The sequence below is a fragment of the Lycorma delicatula genome, chromosome 6, assembly GCF_047948215.1.
Source record: "Lycorma delicatula isolate Av1 chromosome 6, ASM4794821v1, whole genome shotgun sequence".
In the NCBI taxonomy this organism is placed as follows: Eukaryota; Metazoa; Arthropoda; class Insecta; order Hemiptera; family Fulgoridae; genus Lycorma; species Lycorma delicatula.
The window spans coordinates 113,584,120-113,607,602 of record NC_134460.1 but is presented as its reverse complement, the minus strand read 5'-3'; the positions used below and the strand labels follow the sequence as shown (position 1 = coordinate 113,607,602).

Here is a 23,483-nt window from a genome sequence, read left to right as displayed (position 1 = left end):
TACACACAAAACAAAGATTGCCTTTTATATATATATATAGATTATTTGTGTTTCTAATCGTGTGATACATATATATTTACTGTCATATTTTATAAATATTTTTTATTATTCTTTTTTTTTTAATGTTATACTTCTAAAGGTTTTATCCTTTCAAAAGAAAGACGTTTGAAAAATGAATTAAGTTTAACATGCGTTAAAAAAGTTGAAATATTTCCGCGCATCTGTATGTATTTAAAAAAAAAATTGTTTTGTTTTTAAATGTATTTTCCTTGTGAAAAAATTGTTTCTCAGTTGAAGTGAATGTAAACTAATTTGTTATAAATTCATAACGTAGTATGGTTTTTATTTTACTTCATTTGCAATTATTATTGATTAGTCGTTATAACATCCGTTCTGTAACGTTTTAATTTAAATAAAATTATACGTTTAATTAGGCTACTTCACATTACTAACGTGTGTTGTGGATTTTAATCCCTATGTTGTACTGGAAATATTAGGTTTTATGGAATTCAATTAACGTTACGTCTTGGATTTAAGACTGAAAGAAAACAACAGTCGAACTAATTAAAGCTTTCATTTAAAAAAATTTTAATAACAAAAACCAAAGTTGACATTGAATTTTCATTTAATATGAAAGAAGTAAAAATATTTTTTTTTTGTTTTAAATAAAAACACGGGTTTGAAAAATGTTATTATGGAAATAAGACTCAAAATTTTTATAAAGTTCTTGAACAAATTTTTTTTTCTTCACACATTTATAAGAATATGAGCCGACCTCCGTGACTAAGTAAGTTGCGTTGCAGCATTTCATGCGGAGATCCCGGGTTTGAATCCCGGACAGATATAGCATCTTTTCCGTATGCTATCAATTTTCACCGGGCTAATCACGATAGCTGTTGATGCTTCCTCTTTAATAACAAAAAATAAGAAGAAAAATATGTGCTTGATTTCATATTCATTACAATTCCTTTCAGTACTATACGAAAATATTTAATCTTAAAATACATCCTTCACCTTCAATTATTTAATTAATTGCTTACCTATATTTATGCAAATATATACAAAAATATGCAGATATCTACAAAAGTGACTTGGACGCCTAAAATAAGACGCATAGATCTAGTTTTACTTTTTCATAGTATTCTGTTATAAATATCTGCTCTTTTCAAATTAAGATTTTTAAAAACACTTTTAATTTCCAACTTTTCCAAACTATTAATTAAAATGTTTTTTTTTGTAAAATTATACCGAAAAATTTCTTATTTCCATCGCTTTTGGTATCAATAGAAATTTTCTCATCAGATTATTTGTATAACTCAACATTTTTTTAAAAATACAAACATTTTTTTATATAAAAAAATATGTAGGTAACAAGTATTCAACTGTTGTATTTATAAACGTACGCAAACTTTGTATCTGATGTTTATGTTTATTTCAATTTTGATTTATATATTAAAATCGATAAAGTACTATGTGTCTAAAAAATAGTAAGAACCTAATGTGTTCAATAAAGATTAAACTCATCCTCATCTATCTACGGCAGCAAATTAATCTGATTTTTTTTAAGAAAAAAAAGCTAAGCACCTTAATTAATCCTGTTCTGAATTTTACATTTTTTTCAAAATATTTTCTTTCATTTTTTTTGTTTAATTATCATTAACTTTAAAATAAAATCTCATATTTACAATTGTAAAATGCTTCTATAATATTGATAGCAGTGTTATTGAGAATTTATTTTTATTTTCTATTTTCATAAAATATCACATTTTCTGCCCTCAATGAATTATATCTTGTCCTAAAAAATTTTAAAAGTGTTTGGTTTTATATAAAGTGATAATAATTATTAAAAAAAGAAATTACACATTCTTGAAACGAACTCATCCTATAGAATAGATTGTAGATCTCTATTAAATATATTTAACAATTTAAAAAATTGTTTTGATCTACTTATTTAACTGAAAAACTCCTGTAAGAAATAAATCATCGAAGTTATATGATTAAATGAAACTGGTTATTACCGCCCAATAAACACGATTGCGGTTTAATTCTATACTACTGCTAAGTATGGAAGACGTGCGAGTAATTTTTCTTAAATATATAAATCAAAGAAAGATTTTCTAAGTATAATAAAAGTAAATAGAGAGACAACAACGGGTTTTAAAGAAAGAAACCCGACAAACTACGTGTGAATAAATAAAAAAAAATTATGAATATTGAAATAAAATAATTTTATCTAAAAAGAAAGAAAACAGAAGTATAGTTATTACCGCACAATAATTTTTGTAGACAATTCTAATAGATATGTTTATTCTTACTGATCCAATTATCTAGCAATCGTAAACTAACTGTTTAACCTTGCTAGAAATTATTTTTTTCGTTAATTTTATATACATTAAGTAGAACAGATAATAAATTATTAATCGTTATTTTGTAGAATAATATTTTAATACGTAAATTGAAAAATAAACTATAAATTGCAGGTAAAACAAAAATGATTTCAGAGAGCTGTGAGGAAATTACAAAGTTCCAGAAACTTAGTTCTCACTTTTTGCATCATAAAAAAAAAATGATAAAGTGAATATTTCTATTTTATTTACTAACTGAATTCAAAGTAAGAGGAGATTCTCATTTTAATACGTATTTTTTATTTATTTATTTATTTTTTTTTTTATTATATGTGTTCAAAAACCTTGCTCTTGACGAAGTCATCAGATTTCAATGATCTTTCTTATTTAGTAAAGCAAAACCTCCTTTGATAGATCTCGTTAAGTTTTTCCAAATAAGCGAAGGCTTCTTTATGAAAAAGTTAACCAGTCCACATAAATATTACAAAATAATTTTCAGTTTTTTTTTGTCATTAATGCTTAGTTTTGGAGTTTTATAGGTAACGAAATTTAATTTGTTTATTTCAAATATTTCCGCACAAAAATTCATGATGTAAGTCTCTCACCTTTCTTATATATTAAATAAAATACAATATATCTGTTAAATATGTATATTTGTATGTATTTTTATCTATAAAACAACATGCTGTAACTAATTCATAATATTGATGAAAATTTGTATTGTTCTTACGTTTTGTGCACTAAGAAAGGATATTTTGAAATTCCGAGTTTAAGTTAAAATGTAGTAACAATGAGAATTAATAAGTTTTTTTTAATTTCACGGTAATAAACGAAGGTATCAACTTTTTAGTGTGTGTGCGCGCGCGCGCGAATATTTAAAAACCAATTCGTAATTTGTTTCGAAATTCAACCTTGGAAGGGATGAAGAAAGGTAAAAGAAATTTCGAATAATGATTGCAAAATTTCCCCATTTCCGTTTATACTAAACGACATATTTACTCGATTTGGGCTATCAAACACCCTTTAGTTAAATATCTAAAAATAATTTTTGGTGATTTTATTAATTTCAATTTTTTAAAGGGTGCGACAGTGGTTTTTATACTGTACATTGATGGCTCAATCAACACAGTCATTTTCACTGTTACTGAATGTGGGACGCAAATGTATGTGGGATCACATACATCTGCCTCCGATTATTTGATTAAAAAAAAATAAACTAAATAAAAAATGTAAGCTTCTTGAGTTGATTTTGTCAGATAACACTAAGAACCGGGACAATTACATTTTTACCCTTTCGAAGGAAGGTAACCAGCTATAATTATTATTTTTAAGATGGCGGCCGAATATTTTGAAACCCACATTTTTTAGATCACAATACCCTAAAATTATAATACATTGATATTTTTTATAAATTGAACAGGCTTTAATTTTTATTTATCATTATTAGTCGCATAAGTATGAGTTTAAAGAAACAGGAGGTCCGGAGGACTGAGAAGCTTACGATGAAGGGCGAGCAAAGCAAGCCTTGACTACTGGCTACTGTATATATATATATATATATATATATATATATATATGTATATATATAGACCAAATTATTAGATAAATACATTTCAAATAAGTACAAAAAGTTTTTAAATGAAATTTTTACAGCTTAGATTTCAAACATTTTTTTAGCAAGTTAACTGTTGTTAAAGTCTGTTAATTAAAATCAAATCTGTTATTTTTTATAATTGTTTATAATCTGGTGACGAATTGGAATTGGTGGTGAATTGGAAATGAAAATTGTTATTTATTCGTTACATTTTTATTAAAATTTGATTTATTTATTTTAATTTATTCCTCTACTTTTTTTAATTTTATATTTCAGTTTACAGTATTTTCAAATAAAACACTATAATAATTATTAAACTCCGTAATTTATTATAAAATTGGTTCTGTCGCTTATTGATTCAAAAATGAGTGAAATGATTTAACTGATTGATTGACTAAGCAGCAAGAGAATCGGAAATATCATTTTTCAATAGTATAAATTCAAAAAGAGAATCAACAAGTTAACTTAGTGGTTGGAGACAGACGTGTTCAGAACTCATCTTTGGTCGGAGAACTACTTATCCTGTTTTACAATGATTTTTCTTAATAAAAATTCAGTAAAATGTTGCTTTATTTGTTATAATATGAATTTAATAGAACAGTTCTTAATCCGTTTTAACCTTTTTTCCCGTTTAAAACAGATAAACATTACCTTAGATGAGTTTAATTGTTTTAATATGAATGATATAATAATAATGATTTTATTTAATACTTATACATATGAGTGGAAGACACATAATGACTTTCAGTTAATTTCTTTATTTTTTGCACTCGATTTTTGTAGTCTGTAAAAAAAACTTAAGTGCTGAAAAATGTACATATAAAAGGTTTTTATAATTAAAAATTTCTGTGCGATAATTATAATTTTTAAATTCTTTCTGATAGCTAAAAAAATCAATGAGTTAGTAGAAGAAGTTGTTGGATTTATTTGCTTCTATTGTTAAATATTAGTTAGCTCTATGAAGCGTAACCTATTTAAAAAATAACTGTCCAATAGGTAAGTTACTTTACTTGAAGCCCACTCAACAATATACTCATTTTTATATAATTTGATATAAAAAGCCTATAAATGATTGGGGAGTGTAAAAGTTCTAGAATTACAGGATAGCGACTAAGTCCTCCATTCTCAGTAACTTAAAGCACCAAATTAATGGGTTCTATCAATGGTACGTATGATAACGTAAAAGTCTAATTGACTGATTGCACTAAAAATGGAGTTATAGTATATCATTTTATAGAACACTTTTAGTCAAAATACCTTTTTTTAATAATAATCTCTCTATTCGTCTTCCTACAAATTTTAATTATACTGGTAAACAATGGGTAGATTTTTTTAAGTTACAAAAAATAAGTAAATTTGTACTTGCATGGCATTTCAAAATCGAATAATTAACGAGTAATATTTTTTTAAACTTCATTTTATTTTTTAATTATAATAGAAATGAATACGTTTATTTATCTGGATTGAAAACGGCGTGATCCATCACTTTTTCCTCTCTTTGTTTTTTTGTTACTTTTATAACTTTGGAATCAATTTTGTTAAGAGTTCTTTAAATTTTAACTTCATAATCATCAGGAAACTAACAATTTTAATTTTAAAAATCTACTTATACTAATTTTAATTATTTCCTTAATTATACGAGTCCAACAAAACCAAATGAAACTAATTTAGAGAAACCGACTGAGGTAATATCATTCACCAAATTGGAGCATTTAATTTGTAATATATCACCTAAAAATATGTCGATGTTTAATCAAGCATTCTTAATAAATTTACATTAAAAAAAAACTTTCTGAAGCACTTCACTTAAAAAGTATTAAATTAAAAGACAAATAATAAAAATAGTACAAAAAATATAGTCACTAATACTTGTCAAAAAAAACGAAACTTCATTCACAAATTCGTAATTAATTGTTTAATTACGAATTTTGAAAGGAAAGGACGTATTTGATTTTAAAAATAATTAATTTATTAAATTATTGCATTAAACATTGGTTGCAATAAATTTGTTGATAACGTTATTTTCATTAAAAACTTTATGAAAATGCTAATCAATAAAAATGTGAAAGTTGATAAAAGACTACGTGCAAAATTAGTTTTAAAGTGAACATTTAAGCAAAATAGATCTAATCTAATTTTAAATAATTTTGTGTTAGTTTAATAATCTTTATTTTTATTTATTTTTTTGTTAGTAAAACTGAAAGAATTTTGTCACTTTACCTTGTTTCGCGAGATAACAAGTATTGTGATCTGTTATTTAAATATCACAAAACACGTTATACTTTTGATGGAAGTATACATACAATTGTATATTTGGTTACATTCCTTGATGTAGAATTATTACGTGACCGCAGTCGCTCGGTTACGTCTGGACGACGCGCATCCATCGTATACGAACGAACAGCGGGTTATTACTAACGGACAGTCCTAGCTGAAAACAGAACTGAGATAGCCGCGCGCGCGTGTCAGCCACTTCTGCTCCGACACTGACGCGCAATCGCTCGTAGTTCCTTTCATAAAATCGCCAATCATATTGAAGGTCTATGTGATGGACGTTTGATCAACATTAACGAAAGTAACTGATAAAAAAATCATAACATTTCTTTCTTTATATTATCCATTTATTTTATTTTCGTTTTGACTTGTTAGTAAATATAACTCTCAAGCATTATAAATAATAAATTTATATTCGTTTATATAAGTATAAGTGTATTCTTTCAAATTAATCTCCAATAATTCTTAGCAATTGAGTCTTATCTGCGAATATTTATAGATTAAGTATTAATCTTCAAGTATATGCCTTATAAATTATTTGTTTAAACATTGTTAATTTGTTAAATAACGTTATTACTTAATAATTAAATATTTGTTTAAATTAAATAAACTTCATTGCCGTTAAGAAATTTTAAAAATGTAGGAAATTTATTGCTATTTTTAAGTAAAGAAAATTTTCATTCCAATTTTCATATCAAAGTATATTAATTCCTATGAAAAGGAATGTTCTAATAAAATTTTAATAAAGTTCTATGTTAATTATAAACAATTTTCTGTAGTGTATTGAAATAATTACCATATATTTTCTTTCTACTCACTGTTAAATTTATATTTGCACGTATAATTTTTTTCCAATTTTTTTAAAAGTATAATGTAATCATTTTGTTTTAATTTTACAAACTTAAGTTGCTGCAGATTGAATCAGATTTTTCCTAAAAAGAAAAAAGATAACGTAAAAATCAAAGATGACTTTTATTATTAGTTTTATGACTTCACAATAGCATCATTAAAGAAATGAACTGTTTCGAATTAAGTCGTTCATTACCTTTAAGGTAGATTTCATAAGAAAGCTACCTATTGTAATGGGTATCATGATTCGACTTCCGGAAAATTTCGACATACGAAAACGTTTCACATCCCCCAGACCCCAAAACCACAGTCACCTCAAAAATTTACATATATATATATATGTGTGTGATAAATATTTCACATTCTTGTGGATACGATAACTGCTGTAATGCGCCAATCACTTTCAAATTTATACGTAGAATACAACAACCCAAAATCTCGGTCAAGTTCGTTAACAGCCAAAATCGGACCATGGGGGTGGAAGTAGCTTTTTCAAAAAATAAGATATAATTTATAACTTTCTTATTCATTAAAATATCGAATGCGTTTAGATTTCCTGGTATTCTTTGGGTAAGGGCCTAAAGCTTATGTAAGTAAACATTTGGATATCACCAACCATTGGCCCAGGGGATGAAAAAAATGTAATTTTGAAGACAAAAACATCATACCTCCCTTAATAGGCGCAGTATCGAATCAGTTTTAAGTGGTCGTTAGTCCTTAAAACATTACCAACAACTTTTGTCTGGAAAAAGTTTTGATATGACCAACCCTTACGGCAATGGATGACCAAACTTTTGCTGCAATTGTAAGAAGATGGGGCTTATCGTACGCTAAATATGTGACATTTTTTCACATGCAACCTTTGTCGTATTGAGTAAATTTGAAGTTTTTCTTAACTTAAAGGTGAAAATCTTTTATATCCCCTAATTTTTTTGATTATATTTTTTTTAAACACTCTGGGTGCAACCGGTATTCGCATAAAAGACGTTACTTCGGTTCCATCCATAAGTCGTGGCGTCAACTCACTCACACCTGTGTTAGGGCCCTAACAGATCCACCCATCGGGGTCTCTCCCGGTTCATTAGACCTTCCGACCTTCCCATCTGGATGGCCAGAATTCCCTTTCTCAGGAGGGTTACCCTTCCCGGTCGTAGCCTACTCAGGGTCCGAGTATGCCCCACTCATACCCCCCACCCCCACTGTCTTGTGTGCTCGCCTCTCACACCATGAGGGTCCTTAATGCATCATCGGAACGCCCCGATCCAGTCATTCTTGCAAATTAGCGAGCCAAGACGCTCTCAGTAGAAAGGTCCCTGGCCCTACTCGGCATCCATGTTTCGTCCCAGACTTCCTTTATTTTTTGGTCTTTCAGTTAAATATATATACATTTTTTCCCCTCTAGTTATTAATATTGTTAACACTTACTTTCATCACCAGTTATCTAATGTGCCCTTACCGTTCAGTCAGTATGTAGTACCTAGTAGGTGTTTAAAAGTCCTAGAAGGTCCAAGATCCTCTCCCGTAGTAGTCACAAAGTCACAGCAATTAATAAAAACATAAAATAAAAAGTAATGAAGAAAGAAACACTAAAATATCCTAAAACTTCTTGTAAGCAACAATGTCACACCGTCTCTACACATATCAGTCTGAGCCCCACGCAGCTAGCTCTTCCATCTTGGTCTTCAGAATGCCTATCATGAATCTGGAAACCTTCTTCCAGTGTGATCGTCCCTGAAGCATGTGCACCAACGTGTCCTCTGGTGTCAGCCATTCCAGCCCGGCCAGCCTCCGGCGTCCAGCCCATTTTACACACTGGTAGAAATTATGTTCTGGGATATCCAGCTGGTCACAGTACACGCAGTTCGAAGTGTTTCTCCACCTGTACTTATATAAGTAGCTCTGGTACTCTCCGTGGCCTGAGAGGAACTGCATTAGATGATAGGTTACCTCACCAGGCCTGATGTTATATAGGTTACCTGAGCCAGGCGTGGGATTAGGCGCCGAGTCCACCCTCCTTTTTCAGAGTCATCCCACAGACCCTTCCATTCATGTTCTACAGTTGTCTTCCGGTTTTTCTTGCTATTCCTTTCCGTATTCTAACGAGTTCTTTTGCACGGGCGCTATCGGGGAGGATCCCTACAATATACCTAGACTGCGTCCCCTGATACCGTGCGGTGTGCTGCATTTTATCCCCAACTAAGCACCAGTGAAATCTATTTCCGCCTTCCACCGTGCCGAGAGGAATTTTTTTAAATATCATGTAATTAGGGAATCAGAATGTAAAATATTCTTATCTTGTATAGTGCTCTCGCAAAATATTTTGATTTTGGATAGGTAATATGAATAGATAGCCCTAAATATTTTAAACCAACTGCCTTACCTCATTAATACTGGGGTTAGTAAGTTAATTAGAATGGTTGGCAGTACTGCGTAGATTTTGCGCAGCACATGATAGTATCATCAATTGGGATCGAACTTAAAAATGAAAACTTATGGAGATATTTATTTAAAAAGAAATTCAGTATCTATTTTAAAATTAACTAGTAAGTTACTTGTGATAAGTTTCATTTTATAAGTATTTTCATTACTTAATTACTTTGTTAGGTAATAATAATTTATTTAAAAAATAATATATCAATTAAAACGATGGGAAATCAACCATAAAAGAAGATTAAATTGAAATTTTAAAGTTATATTTTTTCTGTTTTAATCTTATACTTTGTTTCTAAATAAAATCACTTCGGAATTGTTTATTACATCAAGGTAACATGTTATATTTACACGTAGCTTCACTTGTTGCACGTTTGTTTAAATATATGTGTTTCATCTTATTTTTATTTTCAACTCCATGGAATTTTGTATTTAGATATGGTAACAGAAAAAAGAAAAATTTAATATCTCGTACGCTAATATCTGGTTACTAGTTTCCCTGGGCTCAGTATATTTTGTTAATACTTTTTTCTACTCTCGTTTAAATTTCTCGGTGAAATTTTTTAGCTTCTTACAAACAAATGTTCATAAATTTCAAAGTACCTTAATTAACAAAACATTTCATTATTATGTATTTTTTAATTTATTATACTACTTTTTCTCGGTCTATAATTTGTATTTTTTCTATTTTTTTTTTTTGTTCATGAGCAGTTTTTAATTATTGAGGCAATCATTTGTAAATTATATCTTTCAAACCGTATAACAATATTGGTGAAAATGTTCTTTAAGATGTTATTTATATTATTTAAGATGCATCAATATTTTTACTTCATAGAAAGGCAGAAATTAATATCAGGTATTTCTCTCGTCGTTAGTCCTCGTTTGACAAAATATGGCAGATAAAGTAAGGGGTTTTTTCAAAATTAAAAGAAATATTCCAGATTACTACCTTTATAATTACGTTATCCTTTCTAAATTGTCATTATTTTCATGTCCATCGTTATCGGGTTTCAAAAACTTACGAACAAAGTTCCTTTTCTGACGTATAAACTTCAAACTTACCCACCGGTTAATCACCAACTATGCCGGTAACAAGGCAATTCTATTTATCGATTTAATTCATGAAGATGCTTTTAGATCTGCTCAAAACTATCTATAATAACTTAAAAATTTTCAAGTTCTATTAATATAAAAAAAAATCGATTTTCTGGAGAGCTTTTCCTTGTTTTTTAACAATAAACATAAAATATATTCAATATAAAAATTTTTATTTTTATACCGTAAATAAATAAAACATTCCAGGATTTTATTTTAGTTTGTTAAATTGGGTTACAAATGGAAAAATTATATTGTTATTATCAATATAAATCTGAACACATAATATTTAGAAGACGTACTCACCATCTGTTATTCTTATATAATAAAATACACGTCGCTATTGAAAAAAAAAATTGTGATCTTTGGTTATTCAAGCTTCAACGTGAAACAATTATTATCATTATCGTAGTAAAAGTGTTGAGTTTGTAGTGAGAGTTGAAATTTCAGGTATGTAGTCAGTTTTAGGGGTTGATTTTTTACTTCCTTATACGAAGTAAAGGAAGTATTGTGATCGCGAAAAATGTAACTTTTCAGATTTCAACGGAAATATTCATTTTGACCATCCATCCGTGATTCCATTTTGATTAGTTTTGGCGTGACGTCTGTACGTATATATGTATATCGCATAACTCAAAAAAGATTGGCCGTAGGATGTGGAAATTTTTTATTTATTACTGTTGTAACATCTAGTTGGGCACCACCTTCCCTTTTTATTGCAATCGACTGGACCAAGTGTCAAAATAGACCAAAACCCAAAAAATTGGAATTTGGACTTTTTCTAAACTACAGTAATAAACCTTCATTGAGAGTTTTTCAACGATATATCATAAGAATACTTATTTTCGTTGGTTCCAGAGTTATACCCAAATAAAGTTTTAATTAATGAAATATTTGGATCTTACAAGGAGAAGGCATATAGGTTCGAATCCAACTTTTTTTTATTTATTTAAATATATTGATTTATTAATAATTATTTGCTTCTAATTATAAAAAAATTGACAATAAATAATAATTCAATAATAGCAACAAAAAAATATATATATATGAAAACAAAAAATCAGAAGGTATTAGTGAAATAAAATGTTATATACTTTTAAAAACGTATATGTGTAATTTAATAGGTGTACTAGGAAGTCATGTGGTGTCCACATCAGATTTAATGAAACATCGGACTATTTAATATTAATTAAAAATTATAATTTAGACGTATTATTTTTATTTATGCATTTGCTTTCAGTCTACTTGCTAATATATATCGCTATAAAATTTAGTAACCATCTCTCTTTCGTTTTTGTTTTAATTTTGTTGATGGTTACATCATAATAATTTAAAAAACATACGATTAGATACACATAAGACTTACAATTATATAAAGAGTAATAAAAGGACCATTATTCTAACTTAATCTTTCAGGTAAGATTGTTGAATTAATAATTGTGTAAATATTTGATGTTAATAAAAACTTATATTTTAGCAGTTATGTAACTGTTCACTTTTATTAAAGAATTGGTGAATTGTATCTCACTTTCAAATGAAGTAAGTTTAAATGAAGTGCAGCAAAAATATGTGTATATAATTTAATAGGCGTACAAGGAAGTCATGTAGTGTCCACATCAGAATTTTTTGCAATTGTTTGGTATGAGGGTATCATTTTTATGAGGTAAAGTTTTTTTAGCCATGAGGATATAGTTTAATGTCGAAAAAAAATTATATTTACTTTGGCTTTGTTTAGATTAAAAATATATGAAAAAGGTGTGAGCATGTAGTTGTTTGATATGATTAAGGACTGTATGGTTGTTTTTGTTTTAGTGCTTTAACAGCAAACGCATTTAGATGAAAAACTCGAAGAGACGAGGGAAGTCGAGACGCGCCTCAAGGCCCGTCGAAAGTTAGTATTAAAATAAGCAGCTTTTACAATTAGCTCGGAAATAACCTTTTTTTAAAAACTTGGAATTTACAATCAAACCAATATATTTTTGTAGCTGACTCCGTAAATCAAAGAAAAACTGCGCTATAAATCTATATGTAAATAATGAATAATTTTATATATTTTTTGATATAGAATTAAAGGCCATTTTAATATAAAATTAAAAATAACAACTGATGGCCCATACTTTTACTGTAACATAAAACTAATACACATTACTCTTTTACATGAGTAATCTTTATTACACTCAGATATTTAATAGATGTACCGTTTATCTATTTAGTTCAACAAGTTTAGGCTAGCCCGACCATTTACAATTATAAAAGATTACAACTGATCATCTGCCTACTTAGTCATCTGAATGATGAATTTAAATAGCATATTTGCTACTAAAACTTGTAGGAAATTCAGTATGAAAGATGCATTTTGTAGCATATGAAAAATGTCAAGCTGTATAAGAACGTTTCGAACGCAGATCTTATGTGGAAAAGACAGAAACATCAACATGTTGTCATGGAGGTATAAAGAAATAGCAAAAATAAACTATGCGAGATTCCACAATTTTCATGTATACCGTCCAAGTTCTATATCAACTATCCATTAACAAACTTACAACATTCAGATTACCCATAACTTTAGAGATCTACAATGTCTTCCTTTCATTCCTTCATCTGTTTGATTTTAATATTAATATTTATCACTTTAATCAATAAATAAACGTTTTCATTCCTCCGCTAAATTAAAATTGTTCACTAATCAGTAGTGTTGTGAATTTCACGTTTTAACGTATGTGTACGTTATTTTCATGTCCACAGAAAAGATTTTCTAGAAAATGCTTCAGAAAAGCATTTTTTATGCTCATATATCCTGTTAGTATGTGTCCCTTATATAATAATATCTCATCTAGTAGTTGTACAATATTATTTTCAGTTGTAGATTTACATTAAAAAAAATAATAATTATAAATAAATATATATCTCAAACAAATTTCAAATACTGGCATTCCGAAATTCCCGCAAGGTAATATCTTTTTTTTTGAGATTAACACTCCATAATTATTACATTTTTAAAGAGTATTGCTTTATAATGTTATTTATTCATTTTTTGTTATTATATTACTTACTGAAATTCACACCCTGTACGAATGCAAGCAATATTTTTCTATAATTAATTATTTTTATAATCGTTGGCTACTTATTACGTAGTGTCAGTTTATGTAAAATTTTGAGACTTTAGAAATATTTTTTTTTTAAGTAATATTTAAAAATGCAATTATATTTATTTGGTCTTTCCCATTTTTTATAGTTAAAAATTACTTTTTATAAAAAAATTAATTTCAAATAATTTTCAGGGAAATGTTTTTTTGTAGGCATTAGTATTGAAATAAATCGTTTTAAGAAAATCTTCTGTCACTGTAATTATTTTCACTCTTATTAATAGATGACTAGCTTGTTTTTCTGGAAAAAATTAATATTTTGTTTTTAAGATAAAACGTAAGTAATGTAAATTTCAACAATAAAGAATTGTTCGACAAATAATTCTAGTTTAATAAAAATTAATATAAAACAAAAATTCAGAATCTTACGAATTAAAAGAAAATCCTAAATTGTGATATTTATTTACATTATATAAATTTAATTTTTGTTTTCCTAATATGTACGTTTCAATCTTTTAGTAAACTATAAACCCTTCCCCCTCACGGCCTAATGAAATAAGGCTGATACGTACGACATGTAAATGAGGTGTTGTCTTGTACAGACTCAGGCCGACATTTCTGAGACATGTGGTTAATTGAACCCCCATCACCAAAGTTTACTAGTATCCGTTGTCTAGTATTCATATCCGAATAAAAGTAACTAACTTTCACTAGGATTTGAACTTCAGAACCTTCGACTTAAATATCCACATTAAACAGCTGATTTGCAAAGACGAATTAACCACTAGACCACTCAGGTAAGCTGATATATAAATATAGTGCAGAAATAAAAATGTTTGCATCGAATCTATTTTACTTTTATTAAAATTTACATGAATTATATTAAATTCAAACACACAGCTAAAACAACTGTATTTTATCACAAATTCACCAAAATAAAATATCAATTAATCCACCCAATTCAACAAAAATTCACACAAAGCAACAAAAATTCGAAATAACTAATTAAAAAAAGAAATAATATCCCAAAATAATGACTAAACAAACAATTACACCTTACTAACAACCAAAAAACAAAATTCACAAATAGTAATATTGAAACCGCACAAATAAATACATTCGTTCATAGCCGACTAAAAACACGACTTACCAATATGGCGTTGTATGTCGAACTTGCATAACGTAACAGCAGAAATGATTTTTAAAAATCTAATTTATAAAATCATCATTTGCTTGCAGAGCATTATTCTATGGCCGTGATTTAAGATAAACCAGATGAAACTGACATTAATGTTTTTGACACATAACGGAAGAGTATCAAACTCATAATACGCGTAACTTTCTGTTGTACGTATATCGAAACTCAGTATTCCTCAAACCATCCAAACTTTGTTACATACGTAAACAGTCGTTATTCCCTTTTATTTTATTATCAAACTAATTTGCTTCTTCGTATATTATGATAAAAATACAAATTGATCTTATAGACAATGACATTAAATTTATTAATAGAAGTTCAAGGCTATTTATTTATACGGTTTTTTTTTATTTATGGTTAATATAACAATAGTGAGCTAGATGAGATTTGAACTGTGGTAAACATTCCAGGGGTCATGAGAAAAATTCGTAATAATTGATTCAGTAGTTTTCGCTGCTATCGGTAACAAACGAAAAAGAAAATTATAAATAACTCTTAATAAAAGTTATATAAGTTATAAAATAACTTATATAAAGTTATATAGTAGTGTACACGTTAAAAAAAAGGAAAAAATGGATCATAACAATAGAAAAATTAAATAAACATATAATATTAAATTATGAACATTTTTTTATGAAAAAAGACAGCTTTTCTCCTTTTTGTAAAATCATTCGTTAAAAAAAAAAAATTGTCCGTCTTCAATGTATCAACGTAGCATCCATTAAATAAATGAGAAATATCGTACTTTGTGCAATTTCATTTACGGATTCTCTTAAAATGATGAGTCAAAAAAAAACTGTTAACTTCTGTAGTTATTATTATACGTAGTTACTGACGAAAGTTGTCGAAATTGTTACGAAGGATCCGTCGTAGTAATGGATAATGCGTATTCCATTGCCTGGAAACGCTTCAATGTGAAAATCGGAAATTATCGAATGAATAAAATTACGTACACTAAATAAATTTTCAAAATATAACTTTTAAAAATAGTAAAAACAGTTAAACAAAAATATTTTCACTATTAACTAGATGAAATCACAAAATAAAAGCATTACGTTGTGTTGCGTCTTCTTCCATACCACTGCAATTTTAACCCAATAGAATTGATATGAACACAATTTTAACAGCAACGTTGAGATTAAAACACACATTAAGTTAAGTGATGTAAAAAAAGTTATTGGTAGGTGTTATGGAGCAAATGCAAATGCTTGGAAAAATTGCATTCAGCATGTAATTAAAAAAGATAAAACATAGGAAACGAGTAGGCATATTGTGTAAAAATATTATTTAAGATATATTGATAAATTTGGAAAACGATGATAGTTCACCAAGCAGTAGCTTATCGGGTATTGAAGAAATCTATTGAGATTACAGATATTTTTTCTGTTTTACTTGATGAAATTTTAACATAGCGATAACGTAGTATCTTAATTTTCTTGTTTTTAAGGTAAATATATCATTTTATCACAATTTTCTGGAGTCAGTGGGTTAAATTCTAAAAATCCTAACCAGATCGTGGATACCGGTGTTCTTTAGTGGTTGGGTTTCAATTAACCGCACATCGCAGGAATGGTCGAACTGAGCTGTACAAGACTACGCGTTGTTTACACTCATACATATAATCCTCATTCATCCTCTGAAGTATTATCTGAAAGGTAATTACCGAAGGATAAGCAGGAGAAAGAAAGAATCATCATACTGCTTTGGTTTGCCGCACGTTTTCGTGAGACAGATTATGAGTACAATTCTTGTTCATAAATAATGACGTAAAAGCATTATGTTATATATCATGCAAAATATTTGGTCTGACAATGCTCAGTAGTGCTCTCACAAAGTTGAAATTATGACCCGCCTAATAATTAGATTTAATAATGAGTACAGTTGCACTATTACATCTGTCAGCAAACCCACTTTTAATTTCATCAAAGTAACTAACTATAGGATACAAAATAATTTACTGGACCTTTTCCTTTCTTGATAATTTTCTGTTTTTATTCATAACAATCCCCTGTTTACATATTTCAAGAAATAGTTCAGAAAAACTAAATACTACCATTATTTTAAAAATCATTTTGAAACAGCCCAACGTTGAAGAAATATTAGGCTATAATATAAAACATAACTTTTAACGAATTTCATTATTCTGTCCGATAGAGTACGATTGCGACTGATTTTCATGTATTGTCCATTTACTGATTCTCAAAGTTTTAAGTATTATTCCTTAAATTTGAAGAATTAACCCTTAACCTCTCGCTTTATTTCGCGTGCGAATCGTGATTTCGGTAAACGTTTGTTTATCTCGCTATTACTGAATTGTTTTTCATCCAAAAATCTGAAAAAATTAGGGTATGTTAACAATGCGTTATTAATTTATATTGTTTAACAGAAATTAATTTTCGTTAATATTTGAGTATGTTGTGCGCGCACAAATATGGTATAAAAAAATTACTTTTTTTTCGTTTTTGATTTTTTTTTAATGATCATTTACCTATGTTTTTTTATATTTATATAAACTATAGACTTTTCTGGTTAATTTGACGTAAAATTTATTTATATCCGATAAAAACTGATTATATAAATAAAAATTAAAAAAACACTACATTTCAGAAAATTGTAACTAAAAAAAATTGAGATTTCGGTAAAGGTTTGTTTATCTCGCTATTACTGAATTGTTTTTCATCCAAAAAATTTGAAAAAATTAGGGTATGTTAACAAAGAGTTATAATTTATATTGTTTAACAAAAATAAATAAAAGTCACGTTCACTCGTTATTCTGTTGAATTTATATTTGCACAGCAATTATATAAAAGATAGCAAACCGCTAATGTATATAAGAATCAAATAAACAAAAAAACACCAAAATACTACAACTTCAGTGAAAAAAAGTACTGTGTGTTTGATCCCTTGTGAAATATCTACACAATACACAGCTGTTATGCTTATTGCATTTTCTTATAATTCAGTGCGTTGTGATTAAATCCATATAAAAATATGTTTTCTATGTTAAATGGTTCATGAGAAATTTAAATTTGAAAAATTGATTACCAGTGGTTAATATAGTGACCAGCGGGAGACAAGGGGTTAATATTATAATAGTTGTTTATGTAATTAAATAAATAATAATAATTATTTTGAAAAAATGGAGCCGACATCAAAATGCGTTAAAAGGTAATAATTTCGTCCAAATATAATTAATTCCTTAGACACTTTTATGAATCGACGCCTGTGTCTACAAAATTAATTTCTAGATATAATATAAATTTGTTCTATAATACTATATACGTATACTAAAAAAATCAAACCGATATTACATCAATGGAATTTATATTTATCTGCTTTGATTGGTTTTCCGTTCGCGATTATTAAGTATTTTTATATACACCATCTATATTCTATTCCAGTACCAGATAAGTATGATATTTTGGCGCCGATTCAAAAAAGTGTCTAAGTAATTAATTAAGTATTTTGACGAAATTATTTCTTACTTTTTAGCTCATTTTGATGTCTATTTGGTTTTTTTTTTCAAATTATTATTTCATAATTTTCTTGGTTTAATTAACACGATAAGTTATTCGGCGGACTTATTGTGTTTTTTTTTTTTTTTTGGTGATACAATGCAGCTGCCTCCTCTAGTCAAAGGCCATTTGTGTTTTATTCAATCTCACTGATGTAAAGCAGAAATAAATTTGTGGCATCAGTTTTAAGCTTATATAGTTTAGCTTTGAGTGATTTATATCCACATAAATTACTGAATAGCCCACACTATAAAAAAAACACTTCCTGAGACTGAATGACTGAGTTACCTTGCACAGGGTTCATTAAAATACTAAACTTCGTTCAAGGCGTCAATACGTTGATTACTAATGACATATCTACAGTGTTACCGAGTATTATGGAGAAATTTAGTTGTCCGACCTTGCGAGAAGCCGCAAAAGACCGTGTAATATGATGCACGTATATAGAATTATAAGATTCCCACTTTCTCTACCTATTCTCAATACTATATATAATGTATATTGGGTTTGTAAGGTTTAAGACGAGATTATCAATTTTTGATGATTCTATTAACCGTGCTACATTGTTACATATCTTGTGCAGTAACTCACATAACTTGCCTTACAAAAGACCGTGAAACAACATCTAACATGACGCATATATATATAATATCACGATTCCCGCTGTCCCTACCTATCCACTGTACAGCGAAAACTTATTTTGTTAATTTTCAGACCGATTTTTGTTTAAAAGGTTTTTCATTATCATGGTACTACCGCGGAAAGCAGCTGCGTCGATTGCAGCAAAATTTATTCCAATCGGATTAATAGGAAAAAGTTATGAACGAACAAACATAAAAAAAACAAACGATATACGGGTCGAATACATAACCGCTTTTATTTTTTTGAACTCGGGTAAAAAGTACTAAATTTTCAGGAAAAAAGACATATTAATATTTATTATTAATATTCACAGTTAATTATATAGTTAATTCAACTTAGTTACTTATAGAAAGAAGACGGTGAAAAAGGAATTTCTTTCTTTGTTTGTTTTGTCATTGTTTGCTTTTCTTTTTTTGTAAAGTCAGTTTCTGAAAAAAAATCCTGCTGTTTCTAATGTATCAATGAAGGCTCAGTTGAATCATTTTGAAATTTTGTTCTCTGTGCAATTTATCTTCCAGTCTCTTAAAATGCTGAGTCAAAGAAAATACTAAAACTTGCATAGTTATTATTATGCGTAGTTATTAATATTTTTAATACATTATTTAAGAAGATTACTTTTATTAAAAAAAAAAATGGACTAATTCTAAACGTATAACATTTTTTTTTGTAATTTGATTAGTATTGTTCAAAGTATTTTCTATGAGTAATCTTAAAAATAAATATTAATAAAAAATTTAGTAATTAAATTTTATTCATTGTTTACCACTTTAATATCTAAAATTTTTATAAACATTACCACTGACCTCCATGGTAGTGCCTCTACTTTTCATCTGAAAGTTCCGGGTTTGACTCCCGATTAGGCATAGCTGTTTTCACAAAATTCATTATCACCTTATCTTAGTAACTCTTACTGAGCATTTGATGATTGTTGCTTTATAAATAAATAAAATAAAAATTCATTGAATACGTATAATTTACATGCAATTTCCAATAAAGAGATTACATTTCATACAACGTTCTGTAATAGATGAAATTGAATGCTAGGAAAGTTACGTGCTGTATAAGGTTTTTTAATATTATTTTCTTTATCACTATATTTAAAATTAAAATACCTAAGAAGGAAAATATTAAACTTTACTATTTTTTTATCTTCAGGCAATTTATTTTTCTCGTAATAGAATTTTTCAGTCATAATTTTAATTTTTATTTAATAATTAGAGTTACAACAGAGTTGCTTCATTAGGAGAATTAATGTTATTGTTGATTTTTTAAGCCATATTCCAGTCTTTTGCTCATTTAAGTGCCGTGTGCGAGTTCGTGTATGGTTGATTTTTTTATACAGTTTAGTTAAAATTCTATTTCTTAGAAATAATTCTTAGGCAAACATTTAATTTTATTATTTAAATAACTAACGCAATTCTTAATGTTATACTATTGGTTTTCTATCTACGGATTAACAAAAATAATACGCTCTAAATACAGTATCTGCGTATTCGAATGGACAAGTAAATGTATAATAAATGATCACATCAAAAATGATCTATTTTTAACTTATATCATAATTATTATTAAGAAAAATAAAGAAGACGTGTTTTATTCTTTAAAAAAAAAGAAGAAAATCTAAATTGCTTATCACTTAGTGAGCCATGAAGGTTAGCATAATTAAACTGTAATATTTTACTATGAATAGGTTCCAGTATATCATAATTAATGAAGTATGTTACGTCTAAATAGTCCATTTAAGGTAACGGCTTTTTGAAATAATATAAAATCACTGTTTATAAAATGTTAGGGACTATTTAACTTGCTATAAATATTAAAATGTTTTTAATACTCGTATTAAAAAAAAATATGTCATATATGTACTAGTCATCAAAGTTATTTTCATCAGTTGTAAAGAACAGTATCCTGCATCATATTTAAACGCAATTCATTATTCTTCTACGATTTGAATCCTTGAATGTTTTTTATGTTCTTCAGTTTTTCAATTACAGTAATTTTGTTATTCCATTTTTTTTTGTAGATTCTAAATAACAAAACGTTAACCAATGCAAAAATACTTTATAAATACAATTTTTTTTCTTTTAATTTCGTCAAGTTGGCAACTAATTAATTTTGATTTTGTCTTCATTTTATTCATATCGTTTTACTATTGTATGAAAATATATCAACAATTAAAATAGATATACAACAAAATTCTCAAAGATATTTTTTACCTCGTAATTAAAAATTTAATGGAATCCAGAAAGTTAAATTTATAAATTCAATATTTATACGTTTAAAAGGAATCGAATTAAAATACCTCTGATTCTTGAGGTACATTAAAACTTTAAAACGATTATCTATAGTTCTTTTAAGATATTTCATCGTAGTATATTGTAATTATATTTTCCTTATTGAATTAAATATTTATATTTCTTTTTAAATTAGAAATAAAAAAATACTTAGATATTGAGTGATCTTAATTATTGTATGTATGTATATATATTCGTTAGACAATTATTAACTATAGTACAATATAATGGTCATTTTTATCTAGCGGTTAATTATCTAAACAACATATTTTATGAGAAATAGGTTTGTATTTCCCTAAAGACTATTAATAATCTTCGTAATAAGCGACCACTTTCCACCTGAGACAACCTAAAACGATCAATCACTGTGTTAATATCTTCTTTTCCGAATAATCTTCCAGGTGAGGCGTTTTAGGCCAAAAAATAACGGAAAATAGATGTAGTAATATAATAATATAGGTACCAATATAAACCTTTAACTTTACACAAAGTATAAAGTTTATCTTTCAACATTTGAAAATAACATTTAATGTTAAATAAATAAAAAATTAACTTAAGAGACAATCTTATATATTCTAAACGATTTAATTGTTACAGAAAGATGGATAAAAATATCTTGATTGCTATTACCAAATAATAGATTTTTCACGAGACTATCGATTGGCATTTTTACGTATGTAATATATAACTTCTGTTGTTCAGCATTGTAATTATTTATATTTGTTACAGTGAAAAGAGCTATAAACAGAACACTATTATAAATAAAGCTAAAATTGTTATATTACATACTTCTTCTTGCATAAAAACAAGGTAGCTGCTATATATTATCCATTTTAATTTCAAAATATTCATCCCATTTGTATGTGGTTTTCTACAACACATAAAAAAAGTGATCTCAGTGGGTTTTGAGCTACATATTAGATAATACTATCACAAATGATGCTTTATAGTGAACAAAGTAACAGAAGCGAATATCGAGCGATGACAATAAAGTTAATGTACCAAAACGACGTATATGTAAATAAATATTTTAGATACATGTATTTTTGAATAAAGTATCAGAAAAGTTTTTAAACCTTATTAGAGTGCTTAGTTATTACTATTGTTATTATTTACATACATATTTAATAATATATGTGTTTGTTTTATGTATTTTGGTTGCATAAATCTCACTAGGATTTCTCAGGTTAAATATTATACTTTGCTAAACAAAATTTCTTGAGACTTGTTTAAATTTACTTAAGTTATTTTACTTAATGTAGGAAAACATGTATATTTTTATATATTAAATGACGTACATGCTTATTTTAAATATTCGAGTCCTTTTACTTGGATTTGTTAAAGCCCTATGAAATGTTTAAATCTTAAAAATTAACTAAATAAAACCGTACTGACAGTAAAAACATTGTAAAGTATTATTTATTTAAAATTTGACTTTTATTTCTAACTAAAAAATTAGTAACTAATACCATCTATTTTTCAACTTATTTACAAATTAAAATAAATTTCAAGATCTCGCAGTGCAATGGATTAATAATAATCCTTATATAATTAACCTATTCCATAGATTTATTTCGTAGATAAAGATAAACTTTTTTTGACCTCAGGTTATTTTACAAATTCTCATAAAATGCCAATTAAATAAAATTACATAATGAGCAGTATGTATTAAAATTTAAAAATTCTGTCTGAAAAAATTAAAAATAATTACCACCCGTACCAATATTAATAAATAAAATAGAAATAATTTATAATTGCACCTCATTTTACCTACTCATTGTGTAAAGAATAATTAAATCAATTGTTGGTAATGGATCCACCGCCTTATTGCGGATATTAAGCCGTGGGCCAGTCGGAGGTTTGGTGAGCTGAACTACTGGCTCACGAAATTCCTGGGGTGTTCCGCACCTACCTGTGTGATAGGGGGAGGGCGGATCCTTACTGCCCTTACTGCGGCGATCCGGAAACCCCATAACACGTGGTGTTCTGGTGTCCGCAATGGATTGATTACCGCCTAGCTTGCTCGGCGATTACCGGACCGCTCAGCGTGGAGAACATCATCGCCACCATGTTGCGAAAACCCAAGAGCTTTGACACCATCACAGGGTTCTTCAGGAGAAGGATGGTGGAGCTCGGTGATGAGGGACAGCCCTTTGCGGAG

At 27.9% G+C, this 23,483-nt stretch overlaps 1 protein-coding gene across 5 annotated transcripts in view; it reads right to left on the bottom strand.

Moving 5' to 3' along the window:
• The window catches only part of LOC142326132 (QRFP-like peptide receptor), an 807,760-nt gene extending 801,379 nt beyond the window's left edge, over positions 1 to 6,381 (bottom strand). For 4 of the 5 annotated variants that reach the window (XM_075368334.1, XM_075368332.1, XM_075368336.1 and 1 more), the window contains exon 1: positions 6,243 to 6,381. In XM_075368334.1, the coding sequence (XP_075224449.1) occupies positions 6,243 to 6,326 (84 nt within the window). In that variant the 5' untranslated portion in view covers positions 6,327 to 6,381. Of the gene's footprint in view, positions 1 to 6,159 lie in introns of all 5 variants that reach the window. The other variant, XM_075368335.1, reaches the window with a different exon arrangement.
• Between the last annotated feature and the right edge of the window lie 17,102 nt (positions 6,382 to 23,483).